Consider the following 16,596-nt stretch of genomic DNA (forward strand, 5'->3'; position numbering starts at 1 on the left):
TAGTTATAAGTCTTCACTCAACTTGCTCCGGAAAATTATAATCAGTGATTTCATTCATGGATAAGCCTAGATAACAAATTAGGCTTGATCTGATGAACTGGTCATTGCGAATTTATCCATTTATCACTCTAATTGATAATTGCTTTTTCAAAGGAGAAGTAATTACCAACAAGTTGAGTAACTAAAATTATTCCACTTGCGATGACATTTATGTTCTAACTTTTTCTTTTTCCAAATTGGGCTGCCCTAAAAAATATTTTACTTTGATTTTCTGTGAAATATCTAAAGCCTTCTAAAATGCACAAATATTGAAAGAGTAAGGCTGCGTTTGTTTTCGTTTCTTTTTTTCTATTTTTAAATAACTTTTTTGTTTTTTTGTTCCTGGGAACAAAAAAGGAACAGAAACGCGTTTGTGTGCGTTTTTGTTCCAAAATTATTTTTTTGTTCCTAGAAACACATTTCAAATGTAAACAAAAAAAAAAAAAAGTTGTTTCTTGTTTCGAACTTGTTTCGAACAAAATTTAGAAGTACTTTGGGCGTGTTTGGTAACATTACTGTTTAAAAATTGTTCCAGGAAACAGAAATAGAAAAAAAAAGTGTTTCTATTCCGAGGAACAATTTTTGAACAAAAAAACGCGTTTGGTAAACTTGTTCTGGGAATAAAAATGAACAAACACGTTTGGTAAATTTGTATAATTTTTTTATTTCTTTTATTTTTTAATATTTTTATTTTATTTTTTCTATTTTCTTTTTATTTTTCTTATTTTCTTTTTTATTTTTTTTTTGGCCTTTTTTTCTTTTGGCCGGCCGCCGGCCTCGGCGGCCTCGCCTTGGTTGGGCGAGCTCGAGCTCACCCAGATCCGGCGAGGCCGAACTCGCCCAACGAGCGGCGAGGCTTGGCCTCGCCGGGCCATCGCCAGGCGATGCCTACCTGGCGGTGGCACGGCCGAGCTCGCCCAGCGGCCGGCGAGGCTCGACGTTGCTGGGCCACCGCCAGGCGCCGACCTAGCGCAATATGTACTATGTAATTGAGACAACTACGTTATAAAAAAGCAAGCATATATCGATTAATCCCTAACAACTGTTCAAGAATTAATTAATTAGTTTCCATGAGGAAAAAAAAAAGAATCAGCTTAATTGGAAATTACTATTTTTTTCATGCGGTCAGCAGTCCTCCTTATAAAATCGGTAGATTGCTTTGCTCAACTAATTTACCAAGTAACGTGTTATTTGTGGTTGGGTGTTGAATTAGTAGCGTCTATTTGCTTAATCTTTGGTTTACTAAAGCACCCACGAGCATTGATTAGTATCGCAAATTTGCACCAGTCTGTCAAAATGTTTTTATGATATCGGAGCTGGAGATGTCGGTTTGATTCCTCGCTCCTCCTTATATTCGATCATGGGTTTCCTCAAGTGCATCCGTGCATTTCAGGTCCGCATGCTTATTAAGGCCTTGCCATACCGTCATCCCTCGCTGTGGTGAAACATTCATATGAAACTCATGCGTTGCGCCATTCTCTAATTGTTTGAATTTTAGACTAACTAATGGAGTCCCATAAAATTCTACATAGGGGATTAGTGTCACCGGAACATTCTCCGGCAGCAGAAATCTGAAGTTTCTTGTCGAAGAACACGAGAACAAGTTACGCGGCCTCAAAAAGAGAGAGAATCATATGGCATAGGGGATTAGTGTCACTAATCAACACGTGATGGTTCCTCATTTTCTTCGTGGTCTTATTCTATTCGTGTATTTTCGCAGTCGCACGGTTGCTCCACGAGACGCAGTCGTCTCTAGCTAAATAAGCTTTGGTTGCAGAGACAATGAACTCCGCATAACATAAGATCCATCGATTGCTTTCGTCAAGAAAATTGATTACGTCCAAGCACCCTTTCGGCTCAATCTCGGACGACACTCGAGTCAAGATATCGTAGACCAGAATGGTTTCGACCGCACTGTCGATCCTCACGGATTTTCAGAGGTGGGTTGGGTAACATGTTGTCGTCTTCAGATGGAATGAGGCGTAGCTCGGGATGAAATATGACGAGGATAGCGAAGAAACCTAAAAGGATAAGGACTTAAATGTGTACCGATGTTCTTGGACTTTTGAGCTACGCTACAAGTTCCAAGAAACGAAGAGGTCCTGAGGAAAATTTCCCAACGAAGACTCCATTGCATGGCGACGTTTCAGAGAATCATAGCCATCTTAACCAGGCTCCTGTGCATTTGCAATACCGTGAGGGGTCTTACGAACACGACCGTGATGTACAGTATCTGTAACGTTCAGATGTACGTGCCGTCAACCGAGTACGGACATCTGGTGGTCGAAACTTTGAGAGATCTAGTTCAGGAGACGCCTATGTGGGCCTATGGATATTACAACCAGCGTCCGGGCAGCGAGCAGACTGTCTATGGACACGGAGACTGTCACTGGAAGCTCTCGCAACCCAACTGCTACAATTGCACGCACCTTGCTCTTCAAACCATAACGCGTCAATGTCTAAATGCTGTCGGGGCTCAAGTCCAGCTAGTGGCCTGTAGGATGAGGTACGAGGATTACGTGTTCGATGAATCACCTATATAAGCTGTGGCCTTATATGAGGACACGGAAAATTATTGCCTCGGGAGTTTTAATCCCTTGGCAGAGTTTGTGTGAGTACTTTGGTTCCAAATAACAGCAATGCATGCTGGATGATGATTAACATACAAAAAAAACTCTTCGATTGAGCATCAAGAAAATTGTTGGTAAAAAGAAATCATTGGTCACATGATTTCCGAGTCATTTGTTGGCAATAACCAAGACTTTTTTCGGTAGTCTGTAGGTTATCCATTACTGAAACCTTATTCGAGTGACTCATCAATGTCTTTGCGATTATATTGTCATTTAGTTTTGATTATCATGGGGCTATGAAAGACGACCTCAAGAAAGCTTACGATGGGCTTGACAAGGACTTCATCAGAAAAACACTAGTCGCCTGTAAGTTCCTGGGAATTTGGACAGAAACTGATCATGAAATGCATATCCAGTTCGTGCACTGCAAGGGCCAATGTCGGAGGATGAGCTAAGCAAGAAAGTGAGTGATCATTTGACACATCCTTAGTGCTGTTTATACGGCACCCTTTTGTTATCAACCAGATGATACCAATACAGACCACTGGAACAAGTCTAGGACTGGGGACTTCTCAGTTCTCACTGAAGTCAGCTTATGAGATTGCTGATACATGACAAGAATCAACAGGGGATGAGAAAGGTTGGAAACGGATTTGGAAATTGGAAGCTAGACTAAACAAATCCGCGTCCAGTTTGGAAATGTCTTCATAACGGGATCGCTGCAAAGTGCATTCTTATTATCAGAGGAATGGGGATGGACCAGACATGCGGTCTATGTTCACCTGGCTCCAGAATCATGGAGCACATATCACACAATCGCCCCATAGCTGCTGAGGCTTGGCATAGGCTGAATGTGCCGATTAGTCTGCAACACTCCTTTTGTAATTCACTAGAATACCAGGTCCAAGGAGGTTTGTAACTTGACCGAGAATCCGTGGACTGTAATCTTTCTTGTGGCTTTGTGGTTTCTCTGGACTAATCATGCCAATTTTGTTTTTGAACCCTCTGTAAAGCTGCAGAATTTGTTGTAGCTAGTAAGAGTTCAACTAAGGGTCGACATCTTGAAAAAATACCCGATCCAATGGATTCAAGCTCCAGAGGACCGGTTTAAGTTAAAGGTTGATGGTGTAAGGGATCCTTCTTCTGGCCTTGCCGGGGCAGGTAGAGCACGGGCCTAACACAAAGGGAATGGGTAAAGGGATCAGCTCACGATCTGGGCTTTGACTCCACTATAAAGGCCTTGTCTTGCGATGTCTCAAAGTTTTTTGAACTTGAATAGGATGCAATCATCATCGTCAGATTCTCCAGGAATCTGAATATTGCTACCTTTTAAACTGATTGGTGTTCTTGGAAAATCTGCCACGTTCTAGGGGAAGGCTAACAAGCCGATGGCCAGGGCGAAGTTTGCGAAGTAAGCATCTATCTGTTACTATGTCATTTTTAAGGATGTCCCGTGCATGGGTGAAGCTGCTTTTGAGTATGATCCGTGGAATGTCTATGCCACGGAGCGAACGGCAGGGCAAGTGCGTTCGAGACTCTCTTAGGATTTGGATTTGGCCCTTTACTGTTGTAATCCAATCCTCTCTTCTACTCAAAATAGAAAATGGGAAAAAGCGTGGACTTTTCCTTTCTTTTTCTGACGCGAAACCGTGATTCCTAGGGAATCCGAGTAAATACTTTTCAATTATAATCATTAAAATATGAAAAGCATCTGCACAGAAATCGGTTAATTCGGTTAAAAATCGTTTCATGTTCCTTAATCGTTATCGTTGTGTCATATAATCTTTAATCCACACGCACCACACACCGCGCTGTTCTTTTTTTCCATGGCCATGGCTTCCTCTCTCCTTCACTCGACGACGCACTGAGCTTCACTGGACCGGCCATGACGCCCTCCCTCCACATGGCCCTCTCCTCCCTCTCCCCCCTCTCCTTCGTCCCCGCCACCCCCGCGCTCTCTCTCCTCCGCCCTCCTCCTCCGCTCTCCCGCGCCTCCGCCGCCCGCTTCTCTCACTTCTCTCCGAAGCGACGCGCCCCGAGAAGGGTCCGATGCGCCAACGGCGAAGAACGAGCTCCTCCTGCTGCCGCTGCTGCTACGGCGTCGTCTTCATCGCCGCCGCCTTCGCCTTCGCCTTCGAGCTCCGACCCCATGAGGGGTGTCGCCCTCTACAAGCCCAAGTCGTACGAGGTTCTGGTCGCCGACGCGGCCGGTTCTCTCGCTTTCGCTCTCGAAGATGGCAAGACCCGGTTGGAGATTGATTTCCCGTAAATTTCTTTTGCCCTTTTTTTTTTTTTATTGGTCTTTATCGTCAATTGCGAATTGCGGTTGTGTCGTTGATTTTGAAGCAATTGGGGTGATGCAAGTCTGTTGATTTAGGATGGGATTGAGCTGCTGGCCATGTTTACATGCTACTTTCCTGTTTCTCTCAGCGGTTTCAAGCCTGTCATACGGGGTCATTTCTTTCGGTTGATTTGGAAAGAAGTGCCGGTTTTTGGATTGGTTACAGTCGTATTCATAAAGAACTACGGTATAGATTCATTCTAAAATGCATTAGACTGAATCACTAACGGCACGCGATTTGCGTCAAGACATGTCTTTTAATTCTATACGTGGTTGACTTGGTCTAGTAGACAACGTTGGAGTGATAATTTCTTGCTACATCGGTATCTTTGTGCGAGTTAATAATGCCAATGATTTCACCTCGTCATCCTCTTGAAGCACACAAATAGAAAGAAATGAAGTTGGAAATCTGAACTTCTCGTAAAATGGTTGAAGTTATGAACGACTATATTTAACAGCAAACAAGGGTGAGCATCTCTTAGCAAGCTGGCAAAAGCTCATCCTTCTTGTGAATATTGTTCCTCGACTTCATAGTCTCTTTGACATAAGCTTGTCTTAGTAGTGTGTTGTTCCATGGTGATATTTTGATATACTTGTTCCACCATTGACACTGCTTTCATCAGATTTAGAGAATCCATCCGGAGGCAAAAGATAATATGGTCTTAGACCATTTCTGAAGTTTTGCACATCATGCTCTAGAAACTATATCAGGTTTCACATTGGCCTCTGACTTCATTCTGCTTTTTCTGTCTCGTGTGATTCTTATGCAGACCTTTGCCTACCGACATGGCTTCTTTTAAGGTACCTCTTTGCCCCTCTATACACAAGAAGGCTTTAAATATCACCTTGTAGGCGACATTTTACTCTATCAGTCATCCTTGACATTTCTCTCTTGGCGTTATATGGATTCTTAGTGGAACCTAATTTTCTGAAAATTAAGTGAGATTGTCTATGAACTGAAGCCACTAAATTAAATGATGACTATGCACAAGTTATGTGAATATCGATATGCAATGAGCAATTCTATTCTTTTGTCTAATTAAGTCACTGCAGTTGATGAATCATAGACTACTCATGACTTTCTATGCGTAATTGTTTCCAACTTCCTAAATATGTGAAGGGCTCTTCAGATGACTACATTGAGGCAAACATTCAACTTGCATTGGCCGTCGTAAGGAAACTTAAAGAGAAGAGGGAAACCAGAGCTTGCATTGTAAGTATGAGCTCTCTTATTTAGCAACATTTCCACTTTGAGTGGTTAAAAAATGAACCTTATAGAGTTCACGTAACTTCAGGTTTTCCCGGACAAGCCAGAGAAACGGAGAGCCACTGAGCTTTTTAAGACAGCTTTCGATTTGGTAACAAATAAATGAGTAAATTTTCTTCTTGTGCATTGTCCTTATTTGCAGCAAATCCCGTGCTTATTTTTATTGTGCCATTGGTTTCATTATCTTGTGAAGTATGCTTGCTCAGTTGCCTAGGACATGGATTGGATGTACAATGATAGCAACAATATGAAAAGTGGAGTAAAACTATATAGAAATTGCTAAATCTTGTAAGGTTTAGAGATTTCAAATCATCTAATTTAATTATAATTGGTTGTTCTTTGAATCTCTAAGAAGATTATTAAGTCTGGAGCACAAGACAAGGACCATTGTCCATTCTAAAGGAAGAATTTTCAATTGTAAGAAAGTTTAGCTCTGAGTAGTCACATGCTTGATCTTGTGAGGTTTAGAGCTTCCAAAGCATCTTATACTTGTAAATGTGTGCAATTTTTGGTTTAAAAAGAGCTCCGTAAACTTTGGAGAACTAGCTGAGAGCTATAGTTGATTATAAAGGAAAAACTCTCACTTCTAAGAAAGTTTAGCTTTAATTAGGTCAAGTGTTTGATCTTGTTACATTTAGAGCTTCCAAATCATCTAATTTTCTTATTGCTGTGTATAGTTTGGTTTTGATAAAAACTTCACAAAGATTGGGTCATAGTTCATTCTATAAACAAAATTCCTAACTAACAAAGTTCTAGCTCCATTTGGATCAAATGTTTGACTTTGTGAGGCTTTAGCTTTTAAATCATCAAATTTACTTACATATCTGTGTATTTTGGTTCTAAAAAGATACTTTACAAAGTTTGGAACATAACTTGAGGGCCATAGTTCACTCTTAAAGAAGAACTTCTCAATTCTAAGAAAGTTAACTTCCAATTGGGTCAAATGCTTGCTCTTATGAGGTATTTTGGTTCAAATACAATTTCACAGAGTTTTGAGCAGAAGTTAAGGGCCATCTTTCATTCTAAAGAAAGAACTTCTCAATTCTAAGAAAAATTATCTCCAAGATTGGAAAGAAAATGGAAGAAGAAGCTTCATTTAATGATAAGTAACTGAAAATTGAATTAATTAACATGAAGAAGTTAAAAGTTGTTATCGAAAAGCTGAATGGTGCATATATGAGCATGAATTAGACAATTGTGTGCCATGCTTATCACATGGATTTTTGACATAGCTATGGTTGGTAAATACTTCTCAAGCCAGGAGCATTTGATGTTCAATTCAGCAAACTATTCTGCATACTCAGTTTAATCTACTCTGTCAGATTGATGGCATAACAGTTGGTTCCTTGGATGATGTACCTAGCGGCCCTGTCACTACATTCTTTAAGTCCATGAGGAATACTCTCGATTTCGACTTTGAGGATGAAAATGAAGGTAGAACTTACAGCATGTTATGATTGTTTGCTAGCAATGGACAAACACTAACCCCTGATAATTTATTTATGTCCTAGCAAAAATGCCCCAAGTCCTGTGTTCTCTTACATTTTCTGTGTCCACTACGTATAAGAGGTGAATATTAGTTTAAGTCACTTGCAAAGATTTTCTGTCTGGTTTGACCTGGATTTTGACCTTAATGATGCTTTCCGACAGTTGTGACAGTCTCTGTATCAAATATTGCAGTAAATATCTCCTCATGCCTTCAAATGCAGGTCGCTGGAAGTCAGACGTACCCCCAACACTATATATTTTCCTGAATTGTAGCACTCGTGAACTTTCAGTCATAGAAAAATATGTGGTATGAGATCCTATTGAAGTTACATCATTCACTGTACTTGCTAGCTTAGCCTAATATCTTCCATGGGTTCATGCATTAATTACCTGTATGTGTTATGATCAGATGAATTTTTTGTCTATTTGTCCTAAATGGAAATAATGTTGTAAATTTTCTAAGAACCATAACTGAAGTCTTAACTGGAGTGTTTAGTATATTTTACTGAAATGTCTATTGCTTGAACATGTAGCATTACAGCAAAGATATTCCTAGTTGGTATCTTCTTTACCGAATAGTGCTGAGATGAAAGAGTTACTTCTCTATTTTTAAGTTGCAACTCTTGATTTGGTATTGCAGGACCAATTTGCCAAGTCAACTCCATCACTCTTATTCAATTTGGAACTTGAAACCCTGCGGTAAATCTTAAATTTTAAGGTCTACCTTTTTGCACCATGGTACTGGAATGCCAAACATTCTCTTAAGTCCTAAAATATATACTTTTGCAGAGCTGACTTAGGCATTCTGGGATTTCCAAGCAAAGATTTGCATTACCGATTTCTTTCTCAGTTCACCCCTGTGTTCTTTATTAGAACTAGAGACTACTCGAAGGTACATCTCTTATGCTGGTGCATCATATTCTTTTTTAGTTGTCTTATAATATTAAACTGAATGTAAACTTTTGTTTATAACTCAAGACAGTTGCTGTAGCACCTTACATCATCAATTTCAGTGGAGCACTCTTTCGCCAATATCCTGGTATGCTATAAGTTGGCATTCTTTTGCATGGTTTATAGCAATCTTGTGAAGGATATATGTGAAGCCAAAAAATTCTTCTGATTTAGGTTTGAACCATGAAGGAAGATTATGATGATTTTCAATTAGAATGTGGTTGGATCAAATGAGGGCTATGATACTAATTTATCTTCCCTAAACTCTGTAAAAAACGATTTTTCTAACATCAAAGAAGTCAAAGTGCTAACTTTTGGACCTAAAAAGGAGGTTCTTAGAAGAAGTTTATTATCACTTTTTTTTGGTCTTCTCTTGAGTGTGCTGTGAACCAAAAGCAATCTATATCCTTGCTGGCTCTTGCATGTTTTCCTTAATTTTTGATGGAAAGATAAATGTCGATCAGGACGGATAATTTTAGTAACTGTTTTAGCCACAGCATTGGTGCATACATCTTAATTTAGTTCACACTTTTCCAGGGCCATGGCAGGTGATGCTTAAGCAAACAGATGGTTCATATGCGTGTGTGGCAGAGAGTGCTACACGCTTCACACTAGGCGAAGTATAAGCCCTTCTCATGCAGCCTGAATTTTCTGCTGGTTGATGTATATTCTATGCTTTTAGACTAATAACTTCGTTGTGCTTTAGACCAAGGAAGAACTACTGAGGGTCTTGGGACTACAAGAAGAGCAAGGAAGCTCACTAGAATTTCTTCGTAGAGGCTACAAGGTTATTGTGAACTTTCCAAGCTTTCCTTGATTGATATTATATCAGTTAACCCTGCTCAATGGAAGGAGGCAAAGCGCTTTGTCAGTCCATGCCAAAGCGCATTTTCTGTGTTTTAGATAAAGTTACAGGAACAGTTCAGTTAAAGTTTTATCAGTGTAATTATGTCTTAGATTTGGGTTTCATTTCAATATGCTTATTTACGAGAAATGCATACAAAGAGGAATTCCTACCTTAGTACCTACTTCTCCTATAGACCCTGTCTTTTGCATGCCCCCCTTTTATGCACTGACATGTTGCAGCACGTCTTATTTCTGAAATGAATCTTGCTGTAATTGGACTAATGTGATAGATCTTATATTTAAGTCTCCACCTTGGCCTTTTCTCCTCCATATGTTAGATACTGCATCTTTTAAATCAAACCATCGGTCAGGGAGTATGTACATAGAGCATTGCAGATTATTATGTGAACTGTTGGATGACCATTGAAAATTTTATTTCAAGTTAATCACAGCTTTGTCATCTGGCATTGCAGAACGCTACTTGGTGGGAAGAAGACGTAGAGTTGGAAGCTTCGTCGGCATGGCGTAGTTGAGTTCCAGCAGCAGATAGTTTGACTAGTATTATAGTGATGAAGGTAAACAGTAAATAGACTCGAACTGGATTGGGCGTTGCATGTCATATGATCCTACTTTTTGCATCTCTTCAATTTTTTGTTTTTTTCGGTCTTTCCTCGCTTATTTTCTTTGATTCTTTTTACCGTTGGTACCCAATCATTTTTCGATGGTTGAACAACTATTGGACGGCAGATCCTTTCACGTCATTCTGAAACGAAAAGTCGTATGTCCTGAAACACAAAATGCAAATTTAAATGTCTGATTACCGCTTCAGATTAATGAGCCGAAAGGCCACCCTTTACTAGTCATCCGATGCAACTGTTGGATTCACGAGAAATCAACAACTGGAGTGAAAACCTAATTTTAATTTTTATCAGGAGATGGCCTTACATATTATTTCTGTTGTGTTGATACAATGATCAAATACTCCCACAGGAAACATTTTCCCACCTCATCTTGAGCTTCATCCTTCTGTGACCATTAATGTAATCAGGTGTTTCACCATCAGACTCTTGCCTTGGCTCCAAATTTTACACTTGGGTGTAGCGATCAATTTACATGGTAGAACCACCCTAATGAGCGAATCGACTTTGCTATTTCCATCTTCTAGGATACTCAAAACATTACTCCGCATCAGCAGTGAAATCAGGTTCCGGGGGCTTCTGTAATTTTGCTACCCCCTTGGCACTTGACAAACTTCGCAGTCTGTGGCCCCGAAGAGCATTAGCTGCAAAGCGAGATGCGAGTATTGTTGCAGCAAAAGTCGATGAATTAGGTCCAAACGAACGCTGACCAACTAAAGCTCTCACATCATCGTCATCGTCATCGTCATCTTCACTGTAGTCTTCACTGTAGTCTTCCTCCTCCTCCTCTTCCTCTTCAAGACGCCGAAGCTCAGCATTTTTCCTTCTTGTATAACGCCGCCATGCAGATTGTATAAAGCAGGCAGCCCAAGTCCTCCATTGCTGTGAATAGAATCGAAATGTGTGTTGAACCTGTCTACTGTGGAGTCGCCTAAACTGACTCGCAACAAACTTCAATTCTTCTGCTTCCAAAGCAAATGCCTCCACCTCTGTCAAAGCGCTCACAGTCCGAGTTGACAAAGGCAAATTGGAACCTGCTTTAGGGTCCAATGCCCAGGTCAGAAGTTCCTCTCCACAAAAGTCACCTTCTTTCAGGAATCCTTTGTTATAAAATCCACTCCTCCCACCATCGGTGGTCACGCTTTCCAGTCTTCCACGTATAATGAACATCATCTCATTGACAGGGTCCCCTTCCCTCACTATGTATGTACTTTCAGTGTACAAACTCGGCTTGAGCCGCTCACAGATCGCATCAAGTAAGCGCTCATCCATATTGGCAAATAGAGGAACCTACATTAAGCCCACGTTTAGTAATTGCTCAAAATCATTTCTCTCGAGAAGAAAATGAGGAAGACGGATGATGAATGGTTTGCTTACCCTCCTAACCAAATTCAGACACAGATGCCTCTTAATGTCCCTCCTCAGGTCCTTCGGTAGACTCTGGACCAAGCTCTCTTCATCGACTCCACGTGTTTCCAACCACTTGTATTGATCGTAACGCCTAACTCGTTCTCGGAGATCCTGTGGAAGCAACCGATGATGCATCCATTGCTCAGAATCCCGCCTCTTTATCCTCATTTCCTCCAGACGGATGGACAGAGACTGAAGGTAGGTCTGTCGTAGTAATAATAACTCCCAACATCAGAACTGCAGTGTATAACCCTCAATTCATTGTCCTTAATTACCAGCGCAAAAGGGTATCCTTTTCACTTCTACAGATAGTAGAGCTAATAATGCCTATGCTTTTTCACAATCATCATGTAATGTTTGCCCTTAACAGTGCTGTACAAGGCAGTGACAGTAAGTGCCAGATATAGAGAATAATTTTGAGTCAGTTGAACAACCATGGTTGTTCATGTAATGCATTTGCAAATGCTGACTGTAACCACTCATCATATAAAATCCTATATACCTGCATATTTCCAATCAGAAGTGCAAAGAGAATGAGGCCAGAAATTGCCAGCGCAATGGAGAAGAGGACTTCCCAGCGTATGTGCTCGTTTTGAGCCCCTGCCCGAGGGTACTGTAAAGATAAGATCAAGATGTCAAATTCTAATCTTCAGCATTAGTGCTTCAAAAGTGAACACTTTTGCTTTGGTGAAGAAATGCTGCAGAAGAACTTGTATGCTGCAGTAAGGCAACAGTTGAGTATATAAAATGGTTGTATCCATCCTGATCAAAGGCCAGAGTGTAATTTAAAGGTGTCATGTCTCAGTCTCACCGGTCATATCCTAACTAAAGCTCTAACTGTGCAGATGCATCCTATAACTATAGTGGAAATTTTATCAACTGCGAAAGGCAAACGAGACGATCATATCAAATATTGAACCAAAAGCAAACCTCAAGTTCTGCAGGCCCCACCACAGACAATAGAAAAATTTCGAGAAGAAGTTCCTCGATGAAACTATGTCAGAAGACATAGCCTGAGTATATATTCCAAAGTTGAATGGCAAATTCTCATCTGCAACATTGCATTTTTTTCCGAGAACATCTTCCATGATTTCTCTCCACTCTTCGTATCCTGACATATGTTTATTGCCACAGTACAAAAATTCTTTCATGCATTTGGGTCCTGTTTCAGCACAGGCTTTCTGCCAGCACGTGTCCTTACGTTCCACAGCTAGTAAGTACCACAAAGCCCCGAATATCTGCAAAAGTTCATGACAAATGTATGAGAACGCAGCATAGATTGGTTAAATTGCCTATGCTGTTTTCCAGTAAACAAACAAACTTTAAGAGAGAAAATCATCAAGTTTGTAGAAATGGATCTTTAAGAGATAAAATCATCAGTTTTTCATTTTGACAACTTTTGGAGAAGTTTATTACAAATCTATTAAGTATGTTATAGGAATGCATTAGAATTCTTTTGAATGAAACAAGATAATCTACATCAGACTAGATGTGGAGGCTAAAATGTTGCAGCATGAAATAGTTCTTACATGACTAGCTAGCAGGTACCAAAGTAGATAATATGCTGCCCCAGCCCAAGCACTTTCGGCGAAAACACCTGCTGTCTTCTTGACTTCCGATGTAAGAGGTATAAAGCGGACAAACCTTGGAATATATTGAACGAAGACTAGATTTAACAGTGCATGCTTGGTGTTCAGCACTTCTGAACCTTTTGATCTCTGAAGAAATTTCCACACCACAATCTGAACAGATTGGAAGAGCTATTTTAGGAAAGGAAAAACTGCCTTCTAGTGAACCACAACCAACTTTTAGAAGCAAAAAGAACAACATGGGAAGTGAAAGATATCGATTAACTCATCCGTTCATCGTACTGCAATATAAAGACATCATGAATTAAGTGGAAGCAAGAGCAGAAGTTAAAAAAGAAAATCAAATGGTTAAATTTTTTACATGCCCTTTTCCATCTTATGAATTTCAATCTCAAAATTTTCAAGATGAAAGACACCAATATTATATTTTGTTAATAAAGCTTATCATGTCCATGCATTTAATAATACAAACCAAGTGAGGAGAAACAAAAACCATGAAGGAACACAGGCCAATTTAGGAACGAAATTTAACCATAAATGCAAAAGGTATGTGAAGATTGAATGAAAATACAAAGGGAAACTATAGGTGAGAGAAGTTGGAAACTTTATGACAAAAAGAACTTAAAGTACAAAAACCAGTAACTAGGGATTCGAAGTTTCTCAGACCTGTGGTGCTGGTATAACAGCTAGGAGATCCACAATAAAATAGCGCTTTAAATAGCGCATAGCTATCTGTGCAGGATCAATCACAAGTTCACCTCGTCCAAAAACTCGTGATGATGGTGCAATGTACGCAGTTCGGAACTGGAAACCCATTCGAATAAGGTAAAAGACATCGAGAATTGTCCTGACCGTTGTAATTAGAGCTGCTAACCCTTTATCTATGCCGAGGCAATTCGATGTATTGAACACAGGAAGATAGAAAAACAGAGGATCGACGGACACTGCAAGAATACATGACATGACAAAGAGTTTGTTCCAGAACTGAAGGGACTTGTCTTGGGGATCAAATATATTCTTCTCAGATACTTTGAGCTCTTCCGGGAACACTGCACGGGTGACCCCGAATCTAATTGATTTACCAAACGCCCTAAGTCCTTCCGAGCCCTTTTTCACTCCTACTCTGAATGATTTTGACGTGTTGTTTCGCACATGACCGGTATGGAGCAGTCCCGCAATATTGAAGCCATGTCCTTTCATCCCACTAGCGTGAGATGGCACTGATACTGTAGAATCCAAATCATCCAACCTACAGAAACATGTTGCTCTGAATCAAATGACAACATGAGATATATTACAAAAAAAAAAAAAAAAATTACCCCAGTTCTCACTTCGATGCCTGAGATATAGCCAAACCGAGTTAATCACTCTATCAAATGATTTACAGCCCCATTTTTACGATAATTTGGGCTCAGATCATGCTCAACGGAAACGCAAACTCAAGTACAAACACTTGAGCAAACTGAGAAAGTTCTCAGATTCCATACCTTACAAACTTCTCTCTTTGGCCTCCGATATACTGCGACTTGTAACCACAGTCAAACATCGTATTGAGATTGTTCACATAATAGCAAGTCCTAATTACAAACTCAGAGAGAAGCTGAGATCCAACTGCCACCTGAGGAAGTAAACAAAAAAAAAAGGCTAAATATACTTGGAGAGGTGTAGAAACATTGGGATATTCCACCTAATAACAAACAACAATATCAAATGTTCAAGACCCTGTTATGTCTGACCTCGTATCCACGAGGAATCGAATCAATATATGCACCGTGTGTTTATGTTGCTGGTGTATGATTGCAGATGAAAAGGTTGATAATCAAAACTGCTAAAAACCGTGCCCTTTGGTTGGTTAATTTCCTTCCAACTCTATGGGGAATTTCAGATTGAATCCTTCAAAAGACACCCTCAACCTAAATTTTTAACAGATCTTTCGATATCTCAGAACAAATTCACGTATTTGCTCGATCCATTCTCCACCCCCAGATCACCAGGCCTAGCAACAATATTTAAGGAATAAGAACTCAATGCGCTTCTCTCATTGTGACTCACCCCGACGAGCAGAACAATTTAAATTTCACGTTTCTTCTAAACAAGCGAACGCACATGAACAGATGGTCAAAACCCAGAAACGAGATTCACATTGCAAAGTTCTCCATATCCCATCAATTCAACTTTTTCCAGAAGCCTGAACAAACATGCAGGATTTGCAACGAGAAAAGGAAACAAACACAACAGGGATTCTTCAATGACAGATGGTTTCCGCAATGATTTGTGAATTCCTAACGAAAAAAGCACCGACCTTGATCGGTATCCATATGTCGATGGTCAGACATCAGATAATCTAATCTGCATTGCTGAGATATCAAGGCGTGCCCTTTTGCTCAACCTTGGTTGGAGAGGGAGAGGGAGAGCCAGAGAATTTTGGACATGGAGGGAGTTTGCCGTTATGGCAGTTACGAAGACGCGGGAGGATTCTCGTGCCATCGCATGTAACTCGGTTCTCCTGTTGCCACGTGGCAACTCTTTTTCCTCTCTTTTGTTGACCTGAACAGAAAATGTGTCGATCTCAATTTATCTTGATCATTTCCATAATTCTTAAATCTAAAATTATTTACCTTAATTTCCTAATTTTGTAGAGAGTTAGAAGTGCCCTTTTGACATGTACCCTCTTTCCTGATCTCAAATAAATGGGTCAAAAAGAATTTGATTGATATTTATTTTCCGTTAATGGAGTGAAATTTCGAAAAAGAGATGAGATTTGCTAGGTAAAAAAGAAGAAGAAAGAAATAATTTAAATACGTATAAAAACAAGGAAATTTTCTCTTGCAATATATTCTTTACGTGAATCACTCACATGATTTTGGATTCAATTTCGTATACTAAGACCAATGAACAACCCCTGCCTTCTCATATATCAAATGTTACCATGACTACCATCTGTACTAAAATATTGTAGTGAACTTTGATGAAAGTGACCTAAATGATATGGATACATAGAAAATCTCATACAAACCTATCAACATGGGTTATAAATATATTTATTAACCCATATATAACAAGTTGAATTGTTATATAAGTTAGTTATATTAAATAAATAGATCATAAATGAATTTAAATAAAATAAGAGTGTTAAATAGATCATAAATAAGTTTACAACTTATTTGCGTTCAAACCACCCCTTTGACTATCTTTTCATTTTCTCTCGTCTTCACTTGATTTCACGGCCACTCACCCACACTTTAACCTCGGGTTGAGTATAAATTTATGTATAGAAGTCTTTTAGTAATATAGATTGAGTTAAGTATAAGTTATAGATTTATATTATATGAAAATGGGTCTAAACGAGTTAAATATGTCTATTTGGACCGTACTATTTTCGATCCAACTCACCTAATCTTATGCTGGAAGTGAGTTTTGTGGATGAGAACTCTCTAAAAAAGAGGTTCAGAGCTCA

The 16,596-nt window shown here is 39.7% G+C and overlaps 3 protein-coding genes across 3 annotated transcripts; 2 read left to right on the forward strand and 1 right to left on the reverse strand.

Annotated features, from left to right (window-relative positions):
* Positions 1-2,174: 2,174 nt before the first annotated feature.
* LOC120294529 (antifungal protein ginkbilobin-2-like) lies at positions 2,175-2,582 on the forward strand. Its single transcript, XM_039314674.1, has one exon. The coding sequence runs from the start codon at positions 2,175-2,177 to the stop codon at positions 2,580-2,582; it is 408 nt and encodes a 135-aa protein (XP_039170608.1).
* Positions 2,583-4,405: 1,823 nt separating this feature from the next.
* Positions 4,406-10,333, forward strand: LOC104450629 (protein LOW PSII ACCUMULATION 3, chloroplastic). Its single transcript, XM_010065275.3, has 12 exons — positions 4,406-4,874; positions 5,721-5,751; positions 6,071-6,163; positions 6,246-6,308; positions 7,540-7,651; positions 7,927-8,012; positions 8,346-8,404; positions 8,495-8,597; positions 8,684-8,744; positions 9,194-9,276; positions 9,363-9,443; positions 9,976-10,333. Exons 1-12 carry the CDS (start codon positions 4,495-4,497, stop codon positions 10,033-10,035), a joined length of 1,212 nt encoding a protein of 403 aa, XP_010063577.2. The 5' UTR covers positions 4,406-4,494; the 3' UTR covers positions 10,036-10,333.
* A 180-nt stretch (positions 10,334-10,513) lies between these two features.
* On the reverse strand, positions 10,514-15,581 carry LOC104450630 (putative cyclic nucleotide-gated ion channel 7). Its single transcript, XM_018876725.2, is given in 9 exon segments — positions 10,514-11,430; positions 11,518-11,754; positions 12,053-12,129; positions 12,132-12,163; positions 12,481-12,788; positions 13,080-13,292; positions 13,806-14,388; positions 14,627-14,757; positions 15,442-15,581. Coding segments are annotated over 8 exon segments (2,259 nt in total). The 5' UTR covers positions 14,686-14,757; positions 15,442-15,581; the 3' UTR covers positions 10,514-10,680.
* Between the last annotated feature and the right edge of the window lie 1,015 nt (positions 15,582-16,596).

This window comes from Eucalyptus grandis, chromosome 6, assembly GCF_016545825.1.
Source record: "Eucalyptus grandis isolate ANBG69807.140 chromosome 6, ASM1654582v1, whole genome shotgun sequence".
NCBI classification, from domain to species: domain Eukaryota; kingdom Viridiplantae; phylum Streptophyta; class Magnoliopsida; order Myrtales; family Myrtaceae; genus Eucalyptus; species Eucalyptus grandis.

Coding starts and splice junctions, on each gene's coding strand:
- LOC120294529 (XM_039314674.1), top strand. CDS start 2,175: ATGGCGACGTTTCAGAGAATCATAGCCATCTTAACCAGGCTCCTGTGC.
- LOC104450629 (XM_010065275.3), top strand. CDS start 4,495: ATGACGCCCTCCCTCCACATGGCCCTCTCCTCCCTCTCCCCCCTCTCC. Junction 5,752..6,070: donor CCGACATGGCTTCTTTTAAG/GTACCTCTTTGC, acceptor AAATATGTGAAG/GGCTCTTCAGATGACTACAT. Junction 8,405..8,494: donor TTGGAACTTGAAACCCTGCG/GTAAATCTTAAA, acceptor ATACTTTTGCAG/AGCTGACTTAGGCATTCTGG.